Below are 26,437 nucleotides of genomic sequence, written 5' to 3' on the forward strand. Positions count from 1 at the left end.
TATACTGGCCCTTTTTGCAGCCACTGACTTCAGCCTCTGTCCAAAACAGGCTGTTTTAGCTCCTGTCTCTTTAAGGCCCCCCTCCCGATGAGCCCACTCTGTTCTGATTGGCAGCTCAGGAGGTTACGTAAACAGACTATAGCAGCAGGATTTCACTTCATTTTCTTGTTCTTTACTCAAAATGGAAACTTCTCAAATACATCTGTACATGCTCGAGCCTGAATCCAATCCAAAATATGCAAGTGGACAAGCAGCCAAGGGGACAACCTTAGCAACAATCTTAGCTACAAAGGCTATGGAGCAGATGGCCATTTGTGGGCATGCATGAACAATATGACGTCACTTTGATGTGACGTAACTTTGCAAATGAAGCGTTCAGAGCAGGCTGAAGCCCTGGATTTTGAGTTCCAGGGAGCATATTTACACACGTTCACCTCAAGTTTTGGACCTTTAAACATGTTTAAAATAAACATCCAACATGATAACAGTATAAAAATAACAGAAAATCACAAAAAGCGTGATATGTCAAAAATGCCAAACATGACACTGCTCCCAGCTTCTCAAATATAAAAATATAGAGAAAACAATCCAAAAAATAATTGTCTGATTAATCAATGGTGAAAATAATCATACGTTGCAGCTATATGCAAACAGTAAATGTATTAAATTCTAACCTTAAATTCCATATTTGCATTTATTCATTGTATTGTTACAAACATGTAGAGATGAATATATCTATCAAGTGTATGACACAACTGTGAACCATGAGTCACTGACCTGATGCACAGAGATACATCATGCATTATTCACGGAAAAACTGGGTGCACACACACTCACAAACGCAAACACCCATCTGTCCTCAGAGTCAGATGACATACTTTTAACAGCTGAACAATCGGTGTGTTGTTTCCAGTGTCATATTGTTCTGCGACATCCATTTTGCACAAACAACAGAGCAGAGAAACAGACAGACAGAAACACCACATACTGTCAAGTGTTTGAATGTAATACAATGAAAGTAATGATAAAAGCCCCTGATTCCTTTCTTTTTCTTACAGATTCACCTGAGTTTTTTATTAGCAGATAATTGAAGCTGTTCATCTTGCCTCTGTCCTTTCTTCACACTGCAACAGTTTTTTTTTTTATTTCTTAGAGGTCACAAACCAGCATCTAAAGTCTACATTTACTTGCCGACAGCTCGAATCAACCTCCTCCAACCCCACCTTAAAATGTTGAGATGAGCTGAATAGTTCCCTTGGTAATAGATTTGTTGCTAATAATTAAGAATAAAGAAACTGATTTGTCTATGTGACATTACTGAATAAGTAATTTTTCCTATAATAGTTAAACTGACCCACTTAAATTATTTTTTTTTAAATCAAGCATGAATAAATTCCTGTCAGGCTTAATTAGTGTAATGAATATTAAAATAGAAATGACTAATTTGTTGTGTTTGTGTGTTAGTTACTGTACAGATACTGTACAGGTTGCTATGGGAATGTAAAGTAAAAAGAATGAACATATTAAATTCAGACAAAAACAACATAACGTCTTTCCAATATGATTTAAAGGACCACAAAGTGTCTGGGGTGTTTTTATTAAAGGAAAGACTGTATGTTGCAATAGACAGCTTTCCTGCTCTGTATTCTTTATGTTATGTATATTTCTGGCTGAAATGCAGGTTTCAGTTTGTTGTAATGCATGCAGTGTAACATGCCACCAGAGTTGACGTCATGCCCCTTCATTTAAGGTGGCACGTGCCCCCTTGGATGGCTTTAGAATTTCCATCCATCCATTTTTTTTTACCGCTTATCCTCTAGAGGGTCGCCGGGGAGTTGGAGCCAATTTCAGCTGACATTGGGCGAGAGGCGGGGTACACCCTGGACAGTGAACCAGTCAATTACAGGGCTAACATATAGTATTGGGACAGAAAGCCATTCACTCTCACATTCACACCTACAGGCAATTTTAGATTCACCAGTTAACCTAACCTGCATGTGGGATCTGTGGGAGGAAGCTGCAGTACCTGGAGAGAACCCACACAGGCATGTTGCTTTTCTGTATGTTTTTATTTGTGTTTAACTCTGCCTGAAACACATAGACCCTGCTTCTCTGTTTAGACTACTTGGTTCCTTCCAGCTAGAAAGCACTTTGTAGTATCAGTGGAGCTAGAAGACAGTGTTGCCAGTTTGGATGCAGTTGGGCAATTTTTTTTTAAAATCTGGCAGGTAAAAACTGTTTTGGAGAGGTTGCGATCATTTGGGCCACTTTTTGTACCATTTGGATGGTTTCAAATGACGAAAGTTAGGCCATATTCCAATAAATGAATTATAAGTTTCCTACTTATAAGTGTGTTTATAAGTATGTATAGTGTTTATAAGTTTATAAGTGTGTATAGTGTTAACATTAACATCCATGTCACAGTTACGACTGGGATTTTCCAGTATATCTGACTTGGCCCCAGCTCTGTAATCATGTGTTAACCTAACCTTGATGATGTGAACACTCTCAGGTCGATAACATGGGAATCTTTTCTATCTCTACCATCCATACATGACATGAACGCAGCATCTGCTCGACACACAATGACAACTGATGACTGTCTGAACTAAATATCATTTTAGTTTATTACAACTAAATTGAAACTTTTTTTCCTATTCCAATTATTATTCTGACAAATCAGATTTCCATAACGGGTCAGTTGAGGCCCAGGTTATAAACAGCTGCCACTGGTACTGTTGACCAGCAGGATGCCGGTGGAAACTATGCTACTGTTGGGCGAAGGAGAGGGGGAAGGCATTCAGGAAGCAGCAGGAGTGGAGGAAGGGGAGAATGGAGGCGAGAGTTGGAACTCTGAGTATTGGCACTATGATGTAAAGGGAGAGAGCTGGCTGATATCATGCAGAGAAGGAAGGTAGATATAATGTGTGTGCAAGAGACCAGATGGAAGGGGAGTAAGGCCAGGAACATCGGAGGTGGGTTCAAACTGTTCTACCATTTTGTGAATGGGAGGAGATATGGAGAAGGGGTAATCCTGAATGAAGAGTTTGTCAAGAGTGTGTTGGAGGTGAAGACAGTGTCAGACAGATTGATGAATTTGAAGCAGGAAATTAAAGGTGTGGTGATGAATGTTGTCAGTGCATATGCCCCGCAAGTTGGGTGTGGGATGGAAGAGAAAGAAGATTTCAGGGTGAGTTGGATGAAGTGGTGGAGAGCGTACCCAGAGAGGAGAGAGTGGTGATTGGAGCAGACTTCAATGGGCATGTTGGTGAGGGGAACAGAGGTGATGAGGAAGTAAAGGCAGGTATGGTGTCAAAGAGAGGAATGTGGAAGGACAGATGGTGGTGGATTTTGCAAAAAGGATGGAAATGGCAGTGGTGAATATGTGTTTCAAGAAGAGGGAGGAGCACAGGGTGAGGTATAAGAGTGGAGAAAGATGTACACAGGTGGACTATATCTTATGCAGGAGGTGCAATCTGAAAGAGATTGGAGACTGCAAGGTGGTGGCAGGAGAGAATGTAGCTAGGCCGCATCAGATGGTGGTCTGTAGGATGACTTTGAAGACCAAGAGAAGGAAGAGAATGAAGGCAGACTCAAGGATCAAATGGTGGAAGTTGAAAAAGGAAGACTGTTGTGTGGAGTTCAGGGAGGAGTTAAGACAGGCGCTTGGTGGTGGTGAAGAGTTGCTGGATGGCTGGGTAACTACCGCAGAAGTGGTGAGAGAGACAGCTAGGAAGGTACTTGGTGTACTTGGACAGAGGAAGGAAGACAAGGAGACTTGGTGGTGGAATGAGGAAGTGCTGGAAAGTATACCAAGGAAGAGGTTGGCGAAGAAGAAATGGGATAGCCAGAGAGATGAAGAAAGTAGACAGGAGTACAAGAAGATGCAGTTTAGGATGAAGAGAAAGGTGGTGAAGGCTAAGGACGCTAATGAAGGAGAAAAGGACTTGTACCAGTTGGCTAGACAGAGGGACCGAGCTGGGAATGATTTGCAGCAGGTTAGGGTGATGAAGGAAAGAGATGGAAATGTGCTGACTAGCTAGGAGAGTGTGTTGAGAAGATGGAAGATGAACTTTGATAGGTTGATGAATGAAGAAAATGAGAGAGAGAAGGTTTGGATGATGTGGGGATAATGAATCAGGAAGTGCGGTGGATTAGCAGGGAGGAAGTGAGGGCAGCTATGAAGAGGATGATTGGAAAGTGGAAAGACGGTTGGTCCAGATGACATACCTGTGGAGGCATGGAGACGTTTAGGAGAGATGGCAGTAGAATTCTTAACTAGATTGTTTCACACAACCCTGGAAAATGAGAGGATGCCTGAGGAGTGGAGAAGACGTGTACTGGTACCGATTTTCAAGAATAAGGGTAATGTGCAGAACTGTAGTAACTACAGAGGTATAAAGTTAATCAGACAAAGCATAAAGTTATGGGAAAGAGTAGCTAGGTTGAGAGAAGAGGTGATGATAAGTGAGCAGCAGTATGGTTTCATGCCAAGACAGAGCATTACAGATGCAATGTTCACTTTGAGAATGTTGATGGAGAAGTATAGAGAAGGTCAGAAGGAGTTGCGTTGTGTCTTTGTGGATCCAAAGAAGGCACATGAGAGAGGAGGTGTAGTATTGTATGAGGAAGTCGGGAGTGGCAGAGAAGTATGTAAGAGTGGTGCAGGATATGTATGAGGGCAGTGTGACAGCTGTGAGGTGTGACGTTGGAGTGACAGAGGGGTTCAAGGTGGAGGTGGGATTACATCAAGGATTGGCTCTGAGCCCTTTCTTGTTTGCAATGATGATGGACAGGTTGACAGATGAGATCAGGTAGGAGTCTCTGTGGACTATGATGTTTGCGGATGACATTGTGATCTGTAGTGAGAGTAGGGAGCAGGTCGAGGAGAGCCTGGAGAGGTGAAGGTATGCACTGGAGAGAAGAGGAATGAAAGGCAATAAGAGCAAGTCAGAGTACATGTGCGTGAATGGGAGGGAGGACAGTGGAATGGTGAGGATGCAAGGAGTAGAGGTGGCAAAGGTGGATGAGTTTAAATACTTGTGATCAACTATTCAAAGTAAGTGGAAGTGGGAGGTGAAGAGAGTGAAGGCAGGGTGGAGTGGGTGGAGAAGAATGTCAGGAGTGATCTGCGACAGAAGGGTACCAGCAAGAGTGAAAGGGAAGGTTTACAAGACCAGCTATGTTGTATGGTTTAGAGGCAGTGGCACTGATGAAAAGACAGGAGGTAGAGCTGGAGGCGGCAGAGTTGAAGACGCTAAGATTTTCGTAAGGAGTGACGAGGATGGACAGAATTAGGAATGAGTATATTAGAGGGGCAGCTCAGGTTGGACCGTTTGGAGACAAAACAATGGAGGCGAGATTGAGATGGTTCGGACATATGTGGAGGAGAGATGCTGGTTATATTGGGAGAAAGAAGCTGAAGATGGAGCTGCCAGGCAAGAGGAAAAGAGCAAGACCAAGGAAGAGGTTTATGGATAATTTGAGGGAAGACATGCAGGTGGTTGGCGCAACACAGGAAGATGCAGAGGACAGGAAGAGATGGAAACAGATGATCCGCTGTGGCAACCCTTAACAGGAACAACCAAAAGAAGAAGAATTATTATTCTGTCAGAGGTCTGTTATAAAACACCTGAAAAGGCTGTTCATATGAGTGAAAATCTTAAATATCAAATGTAACATTATCTAAAATCAAAAAACTTATAATTACTATTATACATTTCTCATTATTGTAACTGTGGTGTCGAGTCCGCCTAATTACACTGATAAAACAGAAGACTGGAGGGAACAGGATTGATAGCCTGTGTGTAAAAATTCAGCTACTTTTTCTGCTCGCTAACACATTCTTGTTCAATTTTTCTGTTAAATGTGTTAACAAGTCTCATTCGGTTATAGTTGTTGATAGTTACTGATAGTGAGGCCTGTTTGATCATGAACATAAAAGCCAAAGCAGATGATTACTGGTGATAACTTGTTTTAGTGTGAACATTAACATTGGCAACGTCTACAGTTTACACCACATGTGTCTCATTTCAACTGTCACATTAATTTTGTTCATGTGATGAGCGTCACTGGTGCATATAAGTTATATATAAGTGTGCATACAGGTCTAACTATATAGTCAGAGCTAAGTAGCTATCTATATTCATCATCTGCGTTTCTCTCATCGACGCCAGTATTACAAAGGCCTCAAGGCAAGCACACGGCTGAGCTGTCGACGGAGATAAATTGCATGGAAAATGTTGTTTATCTTTGAAGAACTGAGCAAAGCATTGCCTCCAAATATTATGCAAATAAAGCATCTTTATTTACACAGTATATTGATTTCTTTATTTAATAAAATGCCTGAATGTGGGTTTAATTTGCAACACTGAAAGATCAAACGCTGACAGAGAATCTTAAATGATGGGCAGATTTTTTAAAATGGAATTGATGCTTCCTGTGAATATCTACACAGTGTGGACTAGAGTGTAAAGAAAAATGAGATATGGATTGTAATATCACAATCCCATCATTACACACTAATACTCACACAGAAACACACACGCACACACACACATGCTTTGAGCATTGGATTAACCAAAAACCCGTTTTTTATGTTGCCATGTGCCTAATAAAGCTCTTTTGCTGTCCTAATTGGCTCTTTTGGTGCACTTCTTTTGATGTGTGGGGATGAGAGAGAGGGGCGGAAACTGTAAAGCCTATTAAAGATACAGAGCTCCTCTCCTCTCAGCTCTTTAGCCCTGCAGCAGATGGAAACATGGAGCCACACATACTTCTTCTAGAGAAGACTCACATACACTCACACATGCAAAAACACATATTTACATATATCCTTCTGGCCTTAAACCCAAACGCTATGTGATTAGTGAGGCTTCAAACAGTTCGAGTGATCTTAGAGTAGGACAAGGCTATCCTCTGTGTGAAACTTAGAAACAAGAAGAGATGTGAGGGTTTGAGAGAGCGAAAGAGACAGAAACCCTGAGATAAATAGTAAAGGCAGACGAATCGCCACAGATCAAGAAGAGAGCGGCTCGGGAGAAGAAGAGAGAAAACTTGAAGGGAGAAACACATAAAAGACAAAATGAGAAGGTGACATGAGGTGAGAGCAAAAGCAAGACAAAGAGAGAGAGTTAAAATTCACTTGACAGAGCAAGAGAGTACAGAGAAATGAGGGGAGAGGCAAAAACAAATGGAGTGATCGGACAGGGAGATGAATGTGTCAGCGAGGTGCAGGTTTTGTAGTTTATAACATACCCGCTGGGAAATTTCATACAAGTAGAGTAGTTTGTGCACAGTGACATAGTGGATTTTCTTGTTTTTTGTTTTTTTTTGGGGGGGGGGGGGGGTAAAAATAAGTAAAACTTTATAGGACGCAGCAACATAAACAAGAACACCTGCTTTAGTTTTCATCACAATAAAAACTGACTGTAAATAGACTGCATTTATAAAGTCCTTTTATATTAAAGTACTGCACAATGTACCTCTCACTCACCAAGGATCCTTGCTCAAGGATATTTCACGTGGGCGCCGGATAAATAATGGATTTAGGTTAAAGTAAACGTTCCCAACATGTTTCACTTGTGCCCCCTTAAAACGAAGCAATGTCTACTATTTACCACCTTATATGTTTAATACAATATGCATTCAGTGATGAGTGATTTTCCCTTTTCATTTTTTTTAATTTGAATATTTTTTAGTAGGCTGAAGGGAGTAAAAGTATTTCACAAGAAAGTAGCAACAATTACAAAAAAGTCAGAAAAATAAAGTGTTTTGTGTAACACAACATGTTTTTAATCATCTCATGACCACTCACATTTATCTTACTGACTCCAGGTTGGGAACAATTAAAGTCCTCCTGCTTCTTTTTCGAGACATTACATTTGTTTGTCTACATTTATCAGGACTTGTGCAGCAGAGCTCCCTTTCCTGCAGGTTTTACCTCTCAAGCAGCACAATAGTCAGCCCTGCAGGCTGAAATAATGAGAAACTTAAAGAGCACAGTAAAATAGCAGTATTGCGGGTAACAATAAGGTCTATATTGTTTATTGATCTTTTGTAACTGCATTTGCATTATATGAGGCCTGTTTATTGTCCTAAATCTGATTATCATTTGTAAAATATGACAGGTAGTCTTAAAAATGTGTTACACAAATGATTGATGATAACAGGTATTAACTGCAAAACACACGCGCCACAGTGCATGCTCAGGAACACGGCTCTGTTTACAGTGCTTCGCTCAGAGACTGAAAACGTGATCGCTGTTATTTGTCTCTGGAGCCATTTCTAAAAAAACATTTCCAAAACTCTTCAGGGTGAAGGAACATGTCACCCAGTGCAGTGGTGTGACTCACTGACGTGTTTTTAATAGATTTTGGACAACAACAGAGGTCTACAGCACAGAGGAATAAGATATATCAGGCTTTGGATAAACTCACAATACTTGTTAGAAGGATCAGTTTATTGCTGGTTTGGTTCTAAACATGAGATTTGTTGACAAAAAGAAAAATATAGAAAACCGTCAGCTATATCCTTTAAGTAATTAACTAACAAAATTATAAATATTGATCTGGTACATTTGAATGAAAAAGTTAATTTAACATTTGGGAGTTAAACCCATCAAATAGGAGTATCCAATATTAATAGTGCTTTGAATCAGACGTGAGACAAAGTCATTGTTTTGAAAGTCACAAGTAAGTCTGAAATCTTGGTTATTAAGTCTTACATCAAACTCCAAGTGAAAACCATTTCTTGGAACTCAGTTTTGAGTCCTAAACAAGTTATTATGCACCTTTCACCTGCTTTAATGCCATATACAATTTCTAAACAGAGTAAATATAAAGAAATAATGAATTTTTTTTTTTTAAAAAGTATATTGCCTTGGTATGGTATGTATGTTACAATTGAAAAAATGTCATATTTACTGAACTGAATATTAATAATCTGTAGTTTAATTTGTTGTCCGTCTGCTGGTCTTGATTCAAGTATATGTTTTGTCAGAAAAATGAAGGGTTGATTATTGAACACTTTTTTATAACATAATTTTTAAATTAAAGTCAAGCCCAAGTGAAGTTACAAGTCATTATAGTTGAGTTGGAGTCTTTTTGTCTTGTCAAGTCTGAAGTAATCAGATTCATGAATCGGGTCTGACTGAAGTGCAACTCATGTGGCTCGAGTCCACTCTGAGTCAGATTGTGTCCTATGAAGTCATTTTCCAAGGTTTTATCCTGAAAAGTTCTTTATTCTCAGATGGTCATTGCCTCATTTTGGATTATAATCAAGGATGGGCCAACCTTCCATGCAAAATGCCCTCCTTTCATTAGGCCACCATTTATAACAGTGCAGCAGATGGTGAAACATGCACACACACATTCACCGACACTCACACTGCACCCCCCTGAGGAACAACCTCACCTTCTCTCTCAACTTTTCTCAATTTTTCTCTCCCTCCTTTACTCATCTGTCGCCTCCTTCCTCACACAGCTTCACACCCTAACAGTGCAAACTTCAAAGTGCCTGCTATTTAGAGGTTACCCTAACTAGAGGAGAGCTTTCCCCGCACAAAATTTGCTAAAAATACATCTCGCTTTCATCGTAAAGCATTGTTGCCTTTCCCCAACGAGTAAATGGGTTGTGCTAGAAATGGAAGGGTTACAACACGGCCGAGTTTCTCCTTCAGAGAGACGTGCGTTTTATCTGTTATCGTCCTATAGATTTCATACTTTAGGCTGCAGAGAAAACATCCACCTTGAAAATGTGCCTCAAGTATCTTGTTCAGCACAGATCTGAAGTATCTGCTGAGAGCTGTTGCCATGCAATGAAATGAGGCGCAGGACAGGAATTAAAATAAACAACCCACGCAGGATGCTATATATGCCTGTATTTCAGAAAAGCATTTACAGGGTCTCTACAGTGTTTTTTGGGGGGTTTTTTTTACAGCTATTTCAAATAATCTGTGTGGTCTGGTTGTGATGCTTGACAGGTATAACAGAAAATATAGACAACAGAAAAGCATTTCCCTGAGGGGCTTACACAACATTCACAGCACATAATTTACATCATTTGCATCGCCTCCACAGTTTTTGTCACAGCATATGCAACACACAACCTGTTTTACATGATCCCACTCAGTGAATGACTGGTTAATTCTTCATTCATCCATTTCTGCATGTTTCCCTTATTTTCAGACATATGACAGTTTGGTGAAACATCATCTGGCTCCTGTTTTTCTGCCTCTTTGCTCTGTGTGATGCAGCTCTGTGTCTACTGGTGATGACCATCAGGTTTGAGGTCAACAGATGCAGGACAGACCATGGCCAGAGGCTGATGGATTACACCGTACTGATTTATTGCGTGCAACCACACACACATACACACACACACACACACACACACACACACATACACACACACACAAGTGCTATAAACACTCTAACACAAACACACACAAAATGTACACCCCCTTATATACCACTTGTATGTGTTTTGTGCACAACAAGCTGCTCCGGGCAAATTTCCCCTAATGGGATTAATAAAGTTGTTTGTATTGTATTATTGTATTACACACTCCTACATTTCAGGAGTGAAATATGTGCACTAATATTCTCATAAACAAAGCTGCACTCACTAATTTACGTCTATGAACACATCAGCATGTGTGCGTCAGTGTCAGTGCCAGTTTTCTCTTGTTAAACAGTAGCAAGGCAGACAGGAAGCAGGATGGTTTGGATAACAGACAGGGGTAAATACCATCACCTTTTATAGACATGCCCAATGGCACATCAGCGCACACACACACACACACGCACACACACACACACAACCGTATATTTCTAATTCCACAGTTCAAACAAAGGACAGATGGCCCTAAGATTGCATCATAAACCAATAACGAATGACATTTTTTTGCCAACTTTACATCACAGCCCAGTATACATTCATCTCATTCCCATAATGCACTGCTCGTGCAATATTCATGATTCTGAGAGCAAACATACACGACTCCGTCATTACTGCACAAAGACACAACATGACAGGTGCTTGTCTCATATGACATGCATGTGCTCCCATCCAAGACCAAATCCTGAGAGTAGTGCGAGGGAGAATCAATTTTACAAAAACAAATTCTTACCTTTGTGGTAGCTGACCTGCTTGGATTGCATGGAAAAGGTTCCCATCACAAGACCCATGTTGACTTCTGCGAGTGAGTGTGTGCGCCCGTCAATAATCAAGGTGTGCTAGTGACTGTGCGTACAATAGGTGTGTGTGTGCCTGTTGTAACTACAGTAAGTTAGTCTATCTGCCAGCTGTATGTGTGGAAGTACAGATATCACTTCTCATGCTGCCTCACACCCACACAGCTCTGCTGCTTCTGCTCGAGGGTGTGTGTATGTGTGTGTCTGTGTGAGTGATTGAGTGAGTGAGTGAGAGAGAGAGAGAGAGAGAGAGAGAGAGAGAGAGAGAGCGAGCGAGAGGATGCGTGTGTGTCAGAGAGAGAGAGAGTGTGTGTGAATGAAATAGAGGGCGCACATGCACTCTGAATCTACCTTTGTCTACGCTGTCACTGAAGCTGCCTATTTTACATCTCTTCCATGCACGACCTCCCTCTTCCTCTCTCTCATTCTCAGTGTGTCCCCTGCCACCAGACTGTCGTTCCATCAATTCCTCTGTGCCTCCTTATGTATCTGCCTCTCTCTGTCTCTGCCTCTCTCTCTCTCCTTCCTCTTCTTCTCCTATTCGTCTCAGTCGCTCTGTCTCTTTGTCTGTCTGGTGGGGAAAGAAGGATTGCACACTGTTGCACAGAAAAAGACAGACAGAGATGAGAGAGAGGGAAGGAGGGAGGGAGTGGTGTGTGTGTGTGAGAGAGAGAGAGACGAGAGGGAGACAAAACTCAAAAGGAGAGACGGAGTGAGAGAGAGAGAAAGGAGGAAGAAGAAGCAGTGAGAAAAATAGACAAGAAGGAGAAGGAGAGTAGAGGGGGAAGTGAAGAAAAAGAGGAGACAGAGACAAATTAGGAGGATTTACAAGAGAGGGAAGGTGGGAGGGATAGGGGTGAAAAAGGGAGATAGAGAGATGAAGAGTGCAAGAGGTGAGGGGAGATAAGGGAGGGCTAGACTGATCAGTCCCCCCTTACTATTCAGCAGGCAAACAGTCTGACTGTGGAGAGTGTATTTGTTGCTTTATCTCTACGTGCACGGGGTCTGACGGGTGTGTGTGTGTGCCCGTCTGTGTGTGTAATTATTCCTCTAGCGGGTGGGTCACGGACACAGCTCTGTACATCTGACACCACTACATTCGCTGAAATGCTGCCTCGTACATGTCAGCGCCAGCATCAACACGATGTATCAGACATGTTTTTGGTCTCCAGTCTGCTGATGAATCCATCAACCGTACACATACACACACACACATGCACACACACACACACAAGGCCACACACTTGCTACAAAAATACAAGCAGGGGAGTGACGCCAGTCCACAACACAGTCGAACTCACACATGTACTCCTCTGTCAATCACGCTTAACCCCTTGCTGCCCCCCCCCCATGTAACACCCTGCTGTTGAGATTGGCGGGCTGCACCGCTGCTATCGACTGCAGCCCCCTATTGAAATTCCTCACATGGCTTTACTTAAGAAAACAATTTACAGCCGAGCTGAGGCCATCAAGGCCAATGATAAAGCCATTAGGCCATGGCATTCATTAAAAGCTACTGGCTGCAGTAGCCTGCACGCTGAGAATCAATGCAGAGTAAAAACAAGACGGGGGGAGGGAGAGGAGGAACCGAAGATGAAGAAGAGAGCCAAAGACAGGTGGAAAGACAAATAAAGTGAGAAAAAGGAGCACTGCTGGGCAGGTGAGTGTCTGTAATGATGAGAGGCATTTTTTGGGTATGCAACAGCTCACCCCAACACACACAAACACACACACACACACACACATACACCTCCTCTGCTGATCTGACAGCAGTTTCTAATCAAAATCAAACACATTCACACACAACCACACAAGCACAAATGCGCACAAATACCCACTGGTGACCAAAGATAAAAGAGGCAATATATCAACAGAGAGAAACAGCTTTTTAAATACACACTACAGCAGCGACACACAGAAATACTGATTAAATTCTGAAAGCTCAGCTGAATAGACGAGATAAGGGAGCGTGATTTGCTGTAGCAATGATGTTTAACTTCAGTGGAGGGGTTATATTCACATCTATCAGTGTAGAGAAAGCCTTTGGTTGATCAGACACTTTCAAAAAGCCACTGGATAAACTGAAAATCCCACAGTAGTGAAGCTGAAAACCAAGCAGGCTGTTTTGATCAGTCCCAGAGAGGTTGACATTTTCTATATACCAAGATTTTAACTGACAGACTGAACTTATTTGAAGAGAACAGAACGTAATCAATGATAGAATAGAATAGAATAGAATAGAATAGAATAGAATAGAATAGAATAGAATAGAATTACAAGTTACAATTTAGTTCTGAAGGCCATTCATTTCTGTAGCTTAATACATCATAAACATTTGTTACGTCATCTCTCTCCTCTCCTTTCCTGTCATAGTTCTACTGTCATTGTCCAAAAATGTCCAAAAAATAGCAATAAACTAGGAGAATTGTCCACATACTGTTCGAGTAGGACTGCAACTAATGATTATTTTTATTCATTCATTCATTCATTCATTCATTCATTCATTCATTCATTCATTCATTCATCATTTAAATATGAAATGTTTGAAAGTAGTGAAAAAATGCATTTGCAATTTCTCAGAGGCCACACTGACATCTTAAATTTGTTTGTTTTGTCTGACTAAGAGCCTAAAATGTTAAGTTATTCAATTTACTGGAAGGAAACCAAGGAACATTTGTCATTTTTGCTCGAAAAATGAATAAAAATGATGATTTGATTATTATTATTAATTTTCTGTTGATTGAATGGCTCTGTGTTTGAGCATGGAGATTCTTTGTTCCTTACCAACCATACCTCTTGAAAAATAGTGTAAACTCAAAGTTGATTTACTATGTGTCATCACATGATGTAAGTATGGAGCTTTGGTCACGTAATGACAAGTGGGATCTCTATCGATTGGACTGGCCCAGACTGGAAGACTGGGGTGTAACAGCTGAGGTGAAACAGCAGGGATCCTAGATAAGAGAGTGAAAGAGCACTTGAAAGAGACAATCTCAGCTGCCTGTGAATATCAGATCAAACCAGGTCACAGCATCGACTGAGAAGAGGTCAAAGTCATCGACCAGGAGTCAGTGGACAGCCAGAGAAAGATCAAGGAGGCCGTTCACATCCAAACTTAGATGGTGTACATGAACAGAGACCACCCTGTTATCACCTGACCAAAATTGCTGGGTTCCAACATCCAGGGTAAGAGAAATATCTAGCTGGTTAACCTCCTCTATCTGTGGACTTTGTGGCTTTATAACATCATACTACTCTTGCTCCTAACAAACAAGAGTCATAATTCCTACAGCTGGTAGAGAGCTTTGACTTTTGAACTTTTGCCATTTTGGAGTAACTGGCTAAAATGACTAATGTTGTTATGTTTCCTGGAGGGGTAGTCTAAACACAGTTGAAAGAACAGAAAAAAGCTGGTAGGTAAACTGAGTTTAGAACATTCTCTCATAGATACAATACAATAGATCATCACCAATATCTAATTATTTTCCTATAATCTAACTGATAAGTCTTTGAGATTCAGTATCCTGCTGACAAACAAAGTAATTGAGGCATTAACCTCTCAGTGGTTAAAACAAGGAAACCGAAATAGCTCCGTAGACCTGCACTTCCAGTGCAATAACACTAAACAACAACAGGCTCGTCGCATTAGGCCGAGTGCCAAACTCTTCCAAGACATTAAGCCTGACATCGTCTGCACTGCTGCTCGGTCCTGTCCAGGGTGCTGTGGATCATTCTGAGTGCCAACCTACCTTTTTCTCATCATTTATTAACCATTACACAACAGGCCTTTTACTAGAGTGAGATGGCTGCCTGGCTTGATTGAATGGAGGGTAAAGAAAGAAAAAAAAAAAGATTTAGACAGCAGAGTAGAGAAGGGGTGAAAGGTAGAAAGGATTTGACAGCGGAGAAAGAAGATGTTGACAAGCACAGGAAATGTGGCAAGCGGGCAGTGAATAATAAATTGGCTGGTTGGCCGCTGCCCAGTCTTATCAGCCCAAGGCTGGATGGAATCTGTCATAGTGATGACCACACAGAGGAGAGAAGATGAGGGCAAAGAGAGCAGAGGATTGGGATGGGAGTAAAGAGGGAGTGAGAGAAAGAAATGAGACAGGGGGGCAATAACTGTGGGAAATGATGTCGGCTGAGGAGGAGAGGAGAGCGAGACGAATGAGAGTGGAGAATTTGGAGGTCAAGATATATGGGGGGAGGTTAGGGAGGGAAAGAGAGGAGGTGAGGAGAGAGGAATGAGGGCATGAAAGGAAGGAGGGAGCGAGGGAGGCAAGTACAAGGAGGGAGGAGTGAAAACTGCACCTGTCCACTAACTGGCTCGGTGTCGTCTGAGTCATCAGAACAAACAGATTGATTTACTGGATTGAGAAGCGGAGGAGACGAGCTCAACGATCTTGACAGACTTGGGAATGAGGTGCAACGCTGTCAGGATCAACCAATTCCTGCAGCAAAGAGTCAATCACATGTCTTCCTCTAACAAAGCTAAACGTGTGTCAGTCACTCCGACGCAGACTATGATCCACATATCCTGAGCTGTGCAAGGCTCAGCTGAAATCAATGTGCAATGAGTAAACACTGTTAGAGTCATTTTACCTCTAGAGTGGATGGTGCTACAAATGCTGAAGATCACTTAAAGGGTCAGTTCACCTAAAACTAATGACCCCTTTTTGTCCAGGTTTTGAGATGTCTGTCTGTGCTGTAGAGAATAGCATTTTGCTTGTGGTGCTCAAAACTCCAAAGACCTCACTGTTAACACACTACTTCTCTAATGTAGAGCTGAAACGATTAGTTGATTAGTTGGTTGACATTAATCATTTAAAGATCCCCTCAAGACATGTTTAGGATATATAAAATACTCCACTTGGAATAATTAAATGTGTCTGATATGGTTTTTGCACAAAAAGGTCCAATTATCTCATTAAAATGACATCTCTACAATGCACTGGAGCCTTCAAGTTTCCACATCACACTTGTGTAAGTTGCATTTTGAGCCACAATTAGCTTCAAAACCAATGTGGTGTCACAAATCACAACTTAAACACAGAGAAACTTTCCCCCTTCAGCAGATGAATTTAACAACAGCCTTCTAGTGTCAAACTTTGCTCATACATTATTCCTCACAGTGACACTCAAACATCTAAGCAATGATCTAAGTTAGTGGAGGGGGACTTTTTAAAGCAATGATAAATTTTACTGGTTCCAGTCTATAAAATGTTAAAGATTCTCTCCAGACATTTTTTAAGATATATGAAAATACTTGGAATACTAATCTGTGTCTAATATGGTTTACCTCATTAAGTTACCTCGTTAAAATGACATCTCCTCGTTCTCTATGAATATGCAAATATTGTTTATTTCAAAAGTTTAACTGTTGGACACAAGATGTCTCCTACTTCACTGTAAAGTCCATTCTCAGTGTATAGAGGCTTCGCACTGGAGGTTTCGAGTTTCCACATCACACTTTGTATACTGGACCACGATTGGCTCCAGACTAGTTGTGTCACAAATTGTGCTCGTAAGTACACACCTTAAACTGAGCCTATTTAAGGTGAGCACAGAGAAATGTGAAAACAGTCTTCTAGTGTCAAATTCTGCACGTACATCATTCTGCACAGTGAAGCTCAAACATCCAGCTGATCAACAATAAGCAATCACATTTTGAGTGGACGGGGACTTTAACATTCACTGACAGTAAAATGAATATCTGTAGTTTTTGGACTGTTGGTCGGACAAAACCAGCTATTTGAATATGTTAATATGTATAATCTTTTAAAAAAAAAAAAAAATAACTGGATGATGATGTTACAGGGTCTCTTAGTGATGAACGCACAGAGAATGATCACCTATAGTTCCCCACACACAGTTCTTTGAGCATTTTTCAGCTCATTGTTTTTGTTTTTGTGGCAGCAACTTTTGGTTTTGGTTCAGTCTCACCTCCTTCATCTGTGCCGTTTCTCTGCAGGACAGGAAAAAGCCTGAAAACTCCTCTGTATGCTACCTGCCCAGCATCAAACAGCAGGCAGACAAAGTTAGCAACTAGCTGGTGAACACATTCGACCATTTAGCAGCTAAAGAGCCAAATATTTCCCTCAGGAGTCAATGGAGACCAAAACAACAAAAAGGAGAGTAAATATTGGACTCACAATTGCCAGGAGGCCAGAAGTGCACCTTCAAATTACTAATAATGTTGGTCCTTATACTCTGGATGTGTAAGCAGGCAACTGTGTGCTAACAAGATGCCACAAAGAAAAAGCCATTCACTTCCACTGTACTGGAGTGGAGGCAGAAATCTCAGAGACAAGAAATCTGAAAAAATTAAACCAAAACTACATGACTGACTAGATCGGCTACCACATACTGTATGTAAGTGAGAAAATCTGCTTTTTTGTAATTTAGGTGAACTGGCTTTTAATTGATTCAAAAGAAGACGACTGGTGACTTTTCTGCTTCGGTGCCCACTTCTAACAGACTGATCAGTGGTAACAATATTATGTCAGGAAGAGCAGGGGGCCTGTATTTGTGAGTCTGTGCTGTTTCAGGTTTCTCTCCCTGACAACCGGCTATTTCTCTCCTCAAGGCCACGGCTGCTGTTTTTCTGCCTCAGACTGAATCTCTCAAAAAGATTCACTGCTGTAAGCCTCCTACCTTGGCTACTTTATGTCACCTGTCAAGATGTGAAAAACTCCACTTTGCGGCCACCATCTAAACTACTCCCTCTGGTCGATACACAGATAACACATTGCGCAGAGCTCTTTAAAAATCCAGTCAGCTTGAGGTGAATTCGCATAGGCCCTCGTGTCACTGTGTCCAGTACATAAACCAGTAAGAGACACATTAACACTAAGTAGTTGAACCATTTATTTTTCAGCTCGGTTGAAATATTTACTGTTTCCTTTCTGCCATAAATGTTTTACAGACAGCATCACCTTGCCTGTGGGTGCTACTGTACTTGAGCCCTGTCACCCTCCCCCTACTATTCCTGGACACAGACAGTTCGCTCATGACACACCAGGGAGTTTGCTTCTTCAAAAGTGCAAATGAAAAATGCAATTTACATTTTTGTTAACTGCAGCTAATTCCTATTTCTATACCTTTAAGTACCTCAGCGGTTTCTATGAACTGCATACAAACACCTCTATTGACTCTCTCCATCTCTCTCTCTCTCTCTCTCTCTTTTCCTCCCGCCTCAGCAGATGAGAGTGATAGAAGTGTTAATTGTATGCAGCTTGGGGATTGATTACAGCGTTGGGGGGCAGAGCGGCGTCTCCTCCCCCGAGACCTTTTCCATGTGAATTATTATGCATTATATTTTGCATTAAACATTCACTGTGTCCCCCATGGCACATTAAAAGTGATATGACAGCATTTTGGAGCAAAGCAGCAGCACACACAGGTGTAGAGTGCACACACAGGGAAAAGCACACACACTAATATCCACATCAAAGTGTGCGTGTGCACAAAGACACACATGTGCTCTGTCACATATGTGCAAACATGCACACATACATCCATCCGCTCATTTTTCTTTGTTCCCTGCTCTCTCTGTGCTCTCATTTACCCATCCATCCTACTTTACCTCCTTTTCTGAATACAAAAACTGCAGCCAAGTTCCCCCCCGACTCAAAGGGGGGACATGAAGTGACTATCTGGTGGCAAAAAAAGGAGCTGCTGAATATTTTATTAAGCACTTATGAGGAACACCTCAGATCTGATGCTGGTGAACCCTCAATTTGAAAATCCCCCTCGCTGTCCGTCTTCATTCATCAACCATCAGAGGAAGAGCTGCTTCATCAACAAGCACTTTGAGACACTGAATATTTAAATATATTAAAAAAATCATTTAGTTAATACTACAACTCACATTTGTTCTGATCGTCTCTGACAATGTAGGGTTTCAGTAATGGTGGGAAATAATGGAGATGGATCTGATGCCCTCTGCTGTGCAGTCTGAGAAACTCACAACTGAGAAGGAACAGAGCAAAAAATACTAGGTTGTGGTCAAAAATATAACATTTTTTTTAAAACTACTCTCACAAAAATAATAAAATCAGCATCGACATTACATTACAACCTTTTAAATAATAATTACTGTAGTTAGTACCCAGACACTGTAAGACATTTTCTGATAAGACAGTAAAATTTAGGACAGTGGAGTTATCTTTTGCTGCTGTAAGCTTTTGTCAGTGAACAGCTTACTTTTTTTTATCTCTTTTGGAAATGAGCTCTTCCAGTGGAGCCGGTAAACAGACAGGAAGGTAGAGAAAGATGATTAACATTGCATGTTCCTCCTATTCCCAGCAGAGGAACGCTTTGAAGTCACAGAGGAGTCAGCACATTTAAAGTTTCTTATTTTGTTCCTCTATGTTTTTACCTGTCAACCACCAGGTAAAAGAATTAGGCTTACTGGATACAGCCCAGGATTGGAAGATGAAGGTCGATCTAGACCAGAAGCTTCCCACCAGAGATCATTACAACCAGTCTCAGTCCAGATCTGATCCTGTCGTCAGCCTCACCGAAGGCCCTGCTCATCATAGAACTGACAGTGCCATGGGAGGATGCAGTGTACAAATGCAAAAAGCTGAAATACTCTGATTTAGCAACTGAAGCAGAACAAAAGGGCTGGAGAACACAGGTGCTCCCCGTGGAGGTCAGCTGCAGGGGTTTTGTGACCGTGTCAACCACCAGGCTGCTGAAAGGGATGGGAGTCAGGCTGGGAGGACAGGCTATCAAGTCACTGGCAGAGGCTGTCAAGTGAAGCAGCGACTGGATCTGGCTGAAAAGAAATGACAAGAACTGGGCGGCAAGATGACCATTAGCTCGTATGAAGGTTAGAAGCAGAGGAGGGGGGGCGCCTGTGATGCCAGGTGTCACTGCTGAGCCCTCTGGAGGTGTGTTAAATCAATGAAATTTCAAGTAATGAATGTGCCCACCTGATGACCCCACTGAAGTTTCTACCCCTACCCCCACTGCTGGTTTTGATTTACAGTCCACATAAACAGGACTGAATCACTGACCAAAGAAACCTGGACTCAACTGATCCTCTTGGGCCTTTTAACGAAACACCAAGGAAAGAGGGTGCCCACCTGATGACCCCAGTGAAGCGTTTAACCCTTACACCCACTCAAGGAATGATTGCCAATTACAATACAGTAAAACCAAGTACTATGAGCTCAACTGAAAGTTTCCTCTGAGGGGGGTTGTTTCTGATCACTAAAGAAGCTCCAGGAAGCAAATGAAGGAAAATTTAAGTAGATTTCAGGAGATGACAGTTAAATTTTTAAGGCATGATGATGCCTCTTTAAATAAGTGGGAAAAGAGAGTAGATAGGATTCAAGCTAATCTGAGATTCAAGAGGCTGCAGGCTTTCTTACTGTACTCTAGCTGAAGAAGAGGAAGGATTGAGGCATATTTCATGTGCTTTGCTGTGTATTGTCAGCCAAAGGGTTTTTGTTTGCTGATAGCAGCCATCAGGTGCCACCACATGTGCCCAGACCACCACAGAGCATGGTATTCTGCATCCAGGCAGGTTGCATTTGTATGCCAGTGGGAAGCACCTGAAGGCAGGCTGCATGGATGGGATAAGTGAAATCATGCCGGCTGTTTACAGCCTGGCACAGCTTGACAGGAAGTTTGTTTTTCAGAGATGACTGGAAGCTGGAGAGGAGTTTAGGGCCAAGGCTGTTCAGAATGTGACATGTCAAAGAAGAGGAAAACCAAAGTGATGAAAGGGATTTGGTCTAATCAGCTTGCAGCTAAAAGAAGTGAGCAGAGCTTAAGAGAGATGCCTCGAAACTCCAGCCTGAACTAGAGCCAAAATAAATACAAAATTCAGCTGGTAGGGTTGTGTTTTAGATTATGTTCTGGCATTTTTACCTTTGGTACATAGTTGGTGGTGGAGATTAACAGAAACCTTGGTGGCTGAATGGCTGTGGGACATTTAAACAGGAACATCAGTTATATCCTAGACTGCTAACAAGGACACCTGTTTTAAGGTCTTTTTTAACATGATTTTTGACCCCAAACCCAACTGTAACCTGGGATGAACAATTTTAGCTGCAAAATGTGACCCAGTTTGGCAAGTCTGCAGGGTCCTGTCTCATATGGGTAGAAAAGTTTGAGTGTAGAGGACACAGAACTTTGAAACCACAGTTGAGTCTTATCATTGATGTTATGTGTGAAAGACAAATGCTGAAGTGGATGTGACTGAAATAAAATCATTTGATTTTAGCTCTTAATGTTTTCTCCTTCCTGACTTCACTGTCTCTGTCTTATAAGTTTATGAGCAGAGTAAAAACATCACATTTGTGTGAGAAAATTTCAAAGCAGAAAAGGGATTAAGTGCTTTTTCCTGAGCTTTGCTGCCAGCGATTGATGGTTAAATATGACATCCAATCATAAGGTTTGCAAATGTGATGGTCTCTCTGTTAATCTGCACTTCCCCAGTGCTACCAGTAGAGGTCAGTGCTGCTCTGATAGTCACCCTACACCGAGCTAGCTCCTTTGAATATGCCTGTATTTTCATTGCCTTTCATTGCACTAAATAAAGAAAACCTGAGTATTTTCTCCTTCATCGGACATGCAGGAACTGGTTAAAAGCTCCTGTTTCTACTTAGACAAGAGTGAAAGAGCAGAACTATTTTTTCTCCACAATGTATAACTCCGGCTCTTAAACTATCCTACAACGCTGACTGTTAAAGGTCACCTGAAGATGAGTCTGTAACTTACAGTTAAGTGTAGAAAAAGCTGCATAGAGAATAAATCCCCCTTGCCCTCTAATGTCAGCATCTTACCGAAGAAAAGATTTAGTGGCTGTGCTGATGGGTAGATCAATAACTTACTGTACTCACAAGTTACTGCTCATATTATGTACTTTATGGGATTGAAACCATTGTGTTTTAACCTTTGCAGAAGTTGATTGGTGCTGTGACCTTTGTACCTTTTGCTCCTAAAGAGAGCCACGTTTCTTCTCCTTCAGTTGTGAGGAGAAAACAGAGGAAACTTTAATTGTGTGTATTTGTGGAAGAGTAATGGTTGCAGAGGGATTAGCAGAGGTTTTGTATTCCCAGCTGTATTTCAAAGAAGACTGAGAAGAGAAAGAAAAGATTAAAGGGGAACTAAAGGGGATCTGTTTCCTTGTCATGAGGAGAACAACACAGACTGTAGCCGTGTGGAGTCTGAAAGATTTTGGCGTTTTTCAGACACATAAAGACACTGTCATGTTGCTTTATGTTTACGTGTAAAAGTCAGGATATCTCGCACCACTGCTGGTTTGATTTTGACCTTTCTGTTTTTATTCTTTCTCTCTCATGAGCCATCGACATAATGGACGTGCAAGACTAAAATCGCTGGAGTACCACTTTAAGAGGACACTGTGCAAATTAGATTACTTTAACAAGCTCCTGCATGATCTCACCACTTTCACAGAAACATTTGTGATGCAACATTTCACTCATCTGACTTCCTTTATGACAGTTATTTGGAAAGTTGATTCTTAGAAAAACAAAATACTAGAATATTATTCACCATTAGGCACCATTAGGGAAACATAAAGCCAAGTAAAACTACATTAGATTAGACTCTTTCCATTCACTACAAATGGCTGACCAGTTTACAACTTTCTACTTTCTTACAGTATGGGCAGCAGATGGAGGTCTATTAAAATGGAGCCCAGCACCCAGTAAAAATACATTTCCAGAAAAGAACAGGATCAATATTACATGTTCACTGTTTGTTGTTATATATCAACAGCAGAGCTAAAAGTAATAAGGTATTTCCTTCCAAATGAACCAAGAGGGCAGAAGCAACTTTCTCCTCATGCCCAATTACACCAAACTGAAAAGCAATGGCTAGTAAACACCATCCATAAAATTACAAAATAGGAATGGCCCTTAGTGTAGTCCTCTCTCTCTCTCTCTCTCTCTCTCTCTCTGTGTGTGTGTGTGTGTGTGTGTGTGTGTGTGTGTGTGTGTGTGTCTGTGTGTGTGTGTGTGTGTGTATTTACCCCATTTGCCTTTATAGCCGTTCTGTAATCTGATGTTGCAGATGTAGCTCTCACTCCCACCGGAGTTCTGAGAAAGAGCAGGTGTAGACCTGTGTATATGTGTGTGTGTGTGTGTGTCTGTGTGTGTGTGTCTGTGTCTGATATTTTGCAGACCCAGATCTCTTGTTCCTGCAGCTCATTTCCTCCTTGTCTGAGTGGGTGTTTAATAACAACGTATTAGTGTCATGTGTTTTACATATGTGTGCATGTGTGTGTGTGTGTCTGTATATTCTTGAGTGTGTTTTATTTCTATGTGTGTGAGAGAGACAGAGACTTTATGTATGAGCATGTATGAGTTTATCTTTTAAGGAGTAATTTGTTACGCAACCAAACCTCAGCAGCAGCTCCTTCGTGACGTTGTGTACGTGTGTGTGATTGTGTGTGTGAGTGTGTGTGTGTGTGTGTGTGATTGTGTGTGTGTGTGTGTGTGTGTGAGACCTTGAGGGCAATTCTACCCACTGTGGCTGAATACTGGAGCCATCCATAAACATGTGCGTACATTTGAGTATGTCTTTGTGCATCTACTGTATGTGTGTTACTGACTTCTTTGATGTTTCCCATCCCTCCAGACAAAATGTCAATTGGCTCAAAAAGCATTACACTGTAAGTGTGTGTGCGTGAGTGTGTGTGGGAGTGTGTATGTGTGTGTGTATGTGTGTGTGTGTGTGTGTGTGTGTGTGTGTGTGCCTCCAGGGTGCTGCTGTGCTTCATACAGTTTCTGTGGCACGGCTTTGTGTGTATTTGCCTGCACTGCTTCCCTGCTTTAACAATAAAAGCACTGGAATAAGATTTAAAAAATACCACTTTAATGTTGCACATGCACTCATGTACTCACACACACACACACACACACACACACCGGACCCTTACATATACATACCCAACCACGGATGCACATACACGCACCACAAACAACTAATGAATCACAATAGTAACCCCCCCCCCCCCCCCTCTTCTCAGCACTGTGTGTGTACGCTCCTCTTCCCTGTTGGCACACCGACACGTTTTATTACTCGCATTCATCACAAGCACACGCACACACACACTTACACACACACACTGCTCTATATCAACTTTATCTCTCCTCTCTATTAGCTGCTTACTCCCTTCATCTCTGTCTCCTTCACTCCTCCCTCTGGAGACCATACTGAGCAGAACGAGGTCAACTGCAGACAAGAGTAGAGCGCAGGAGGGCAAAGAAAAAGAGTTGTATGAGCTGAAGATGAAAGATAAAGTGGATTGGACTTACACTTTTGCTTTTGTGATACTTTAATTTAGTGGGCTTGCCTGTCACAACATAATGTGACCAACACTCTGGATGCACACACAACTTTTAGTGCTTGCAACCTATAAAGATTTTTAACTTTATGTACAGGTACTTATACACATAAGCACAAATTTGCCTGCATTTGCATTAAAAAAGCCAACATAGAATCTATAAAAGGACATACTCAAGCACTTACATACCTTTAATTAGTGTCCCAGTGACCAGTTTGTGCAGGGACAAGGCAAACTTGACAAGTCCCTGTTTACAGCGCTTTGCACACCCTGCCATTCTGACAGTGACCTGGGACACAGCAGGCTGAACAGGGCCAGAGTAGGACAGGGGTTTCCGGGACAAAATCAGCAGCAGCAGCAGCAGCACTCTGAGATCGAAGTGGAAATCAATACAACTTCTTCTGGTGGAGTGTACGAATCCAACAGAGTGAAAGATGCAGAGGAGAGAGAGCGCTCCTCTCACTGTGTCGCCGTTCGTCCTGCTGAGCTGAAGGGAAAAAAGAAAAGAAACGGTGATCTCCCTCCGTTTCCCCTGCTTTCCCTCCCCCACTCCTCATCCTCCGCCTTTTCAATCCCACCTCTGAATGTGTCCAAATTAGTATGAAAGCGATGAGCATGTATGAGAGAGAGAAAACAAAGAGAGAGAGAGAGAGAGGAAATGTGCTAAAGAAATAAACTCAGTGTCCAAAGAAGACAACTACAGTTTGTTAGAGGTGTTCTTACAATCCAAGTTTCTGAGAAACTTCCTTCCAATCTGCAGGCAGCCTCTGGGATTGCAGTAATAAAGCAATCATGAACTCCTCTCGTTTTTTTCTCTCCGTTTCTTCTCCTCTTCCCTCCTGCTTATCAAATTCATCCCCTCTTTTAAGTGAGGAAGCAGTAATCCACTTTCAGCACCAGTGACAATGGACAGCTCCCCACAATGCACAGCAAACAAACTGAGCTCGATCTGTTTCTCTCTGTAGGCAAACACGCGCGCACACACACACACACGTACACACTCCTCCCTCAACCCCTCCCACAACCCTGAACACATAAAGACACTTCATCAGTTGATAAAATGAGCTATTTATCTATCTTCCAAACATCAGTTCAACCATTCTTTCATTTTAAAATGAGATGACTATCGTTATAATAGGAATATGAAATATCTGATACTGTAGATTCCATAACATACTGTATACTGTATACTGAGATACATCACTTTACTGATAGTGCACGTTATGGATGTGCTGATAATGGTGATGATGTTATTATCTTTTTCCTGCATATATAAAATGATTTTAAAGAAAAAAAATATTTTTATTATTATTAAAATTATTTTTTAAAATAATTTTGGTGTATAGTGTGGTAGAAGTACTCCTTTACTTTACTTATCTTTAATCCTTTACTTAAGTAAAAGTACACATTTAGCAGAATTGCACCTTTCAGAATGATATATTTCTATATATATTTAACTATTGTTGCATTAACATGTATGCAGTATTTTTATCTTGTAGCTGGTGAGGTGGACCTAATTTTAACTGGCTGGTTTAATCAATAACAGTGTACCATATTTTAATGCATAGTGTGTAAAATAAAAGTAACGAGCCGTAAGATAAATGTAGTGCAGAAAAATTACAGTATTTTCTTCTAAAAAAAAAGTAGTGGCATAGAAGTAGCTCAAAATGGAAACACTCAAGTATAAAGTACCTCAAAATTGTACTTTGTAAAGTACTTGAGTAAATGTATTTTTCCACCACTGAGGGAAGGCTCACACTACTGAATGTTAAAATAATTATTGGTTATCTTAAGATCCGTGTACTTTATTGATTCCTTTGGCCCCAATCTCAACTCAATCAATACATTCACAGCCAGACAGCAGAAATACCAATCAATTGATTCAGCTGTATTTGACCAATCTTGTAAACGATCA

At 41.3% G+C, this 26,437-nt stretch overlaps 1 protein-coding gene across 2 annotated transcripts in view; it reads right to left on the reverse strand.

Annotated features, from left to right (window-relative positions):
• The window catches only part of LOC122991076 (Kv channel-interacting protein 1), a 46,532-nt gene extending 21,029 nt beyond the window's left edge, over positions 1-25,503 (reverse strand). The window contains exons 1-2 of one of the 2 annotated variants that reach the window (XM_044364692.1): positions 25,246-25,503; positions 24,712-25,009 (exon numbers count right to left, since the gene is read on the reverse strand). In XM_044364692.1, coding sequence (XP_044220627.1) covers positions 24,712-24,799 — 88 coding nt within the window. In that variant the 5' untranslated portion in view covers positions 24,800-25,009; positions 25,246-25,503. Of the gene's footprint in view, positions 1-11,131; positions 11,810-24,711; positions 25,010-25,245 lie in introns of those variants that run through there. The other variant, XM_044364695.1, reaches the window with a different exon arrangement.
• Between the last annotated feature and the right edge of the window lie 934 nt (positions 25,504-26,437).

The sequence above is a fragment of the Thunnus albacares genome, chromosome 10, assembly GCF_914725855.1.
Source record: "Thunnus albacares chromosome 10, fThuAlb1.1, whole genome shotgun sequence".
NCBI lineage: Eukaryota > Metazoa > Chordata > Actinopteri > Scombriformes > Scombridae > Thunnus > Thunnus albacares.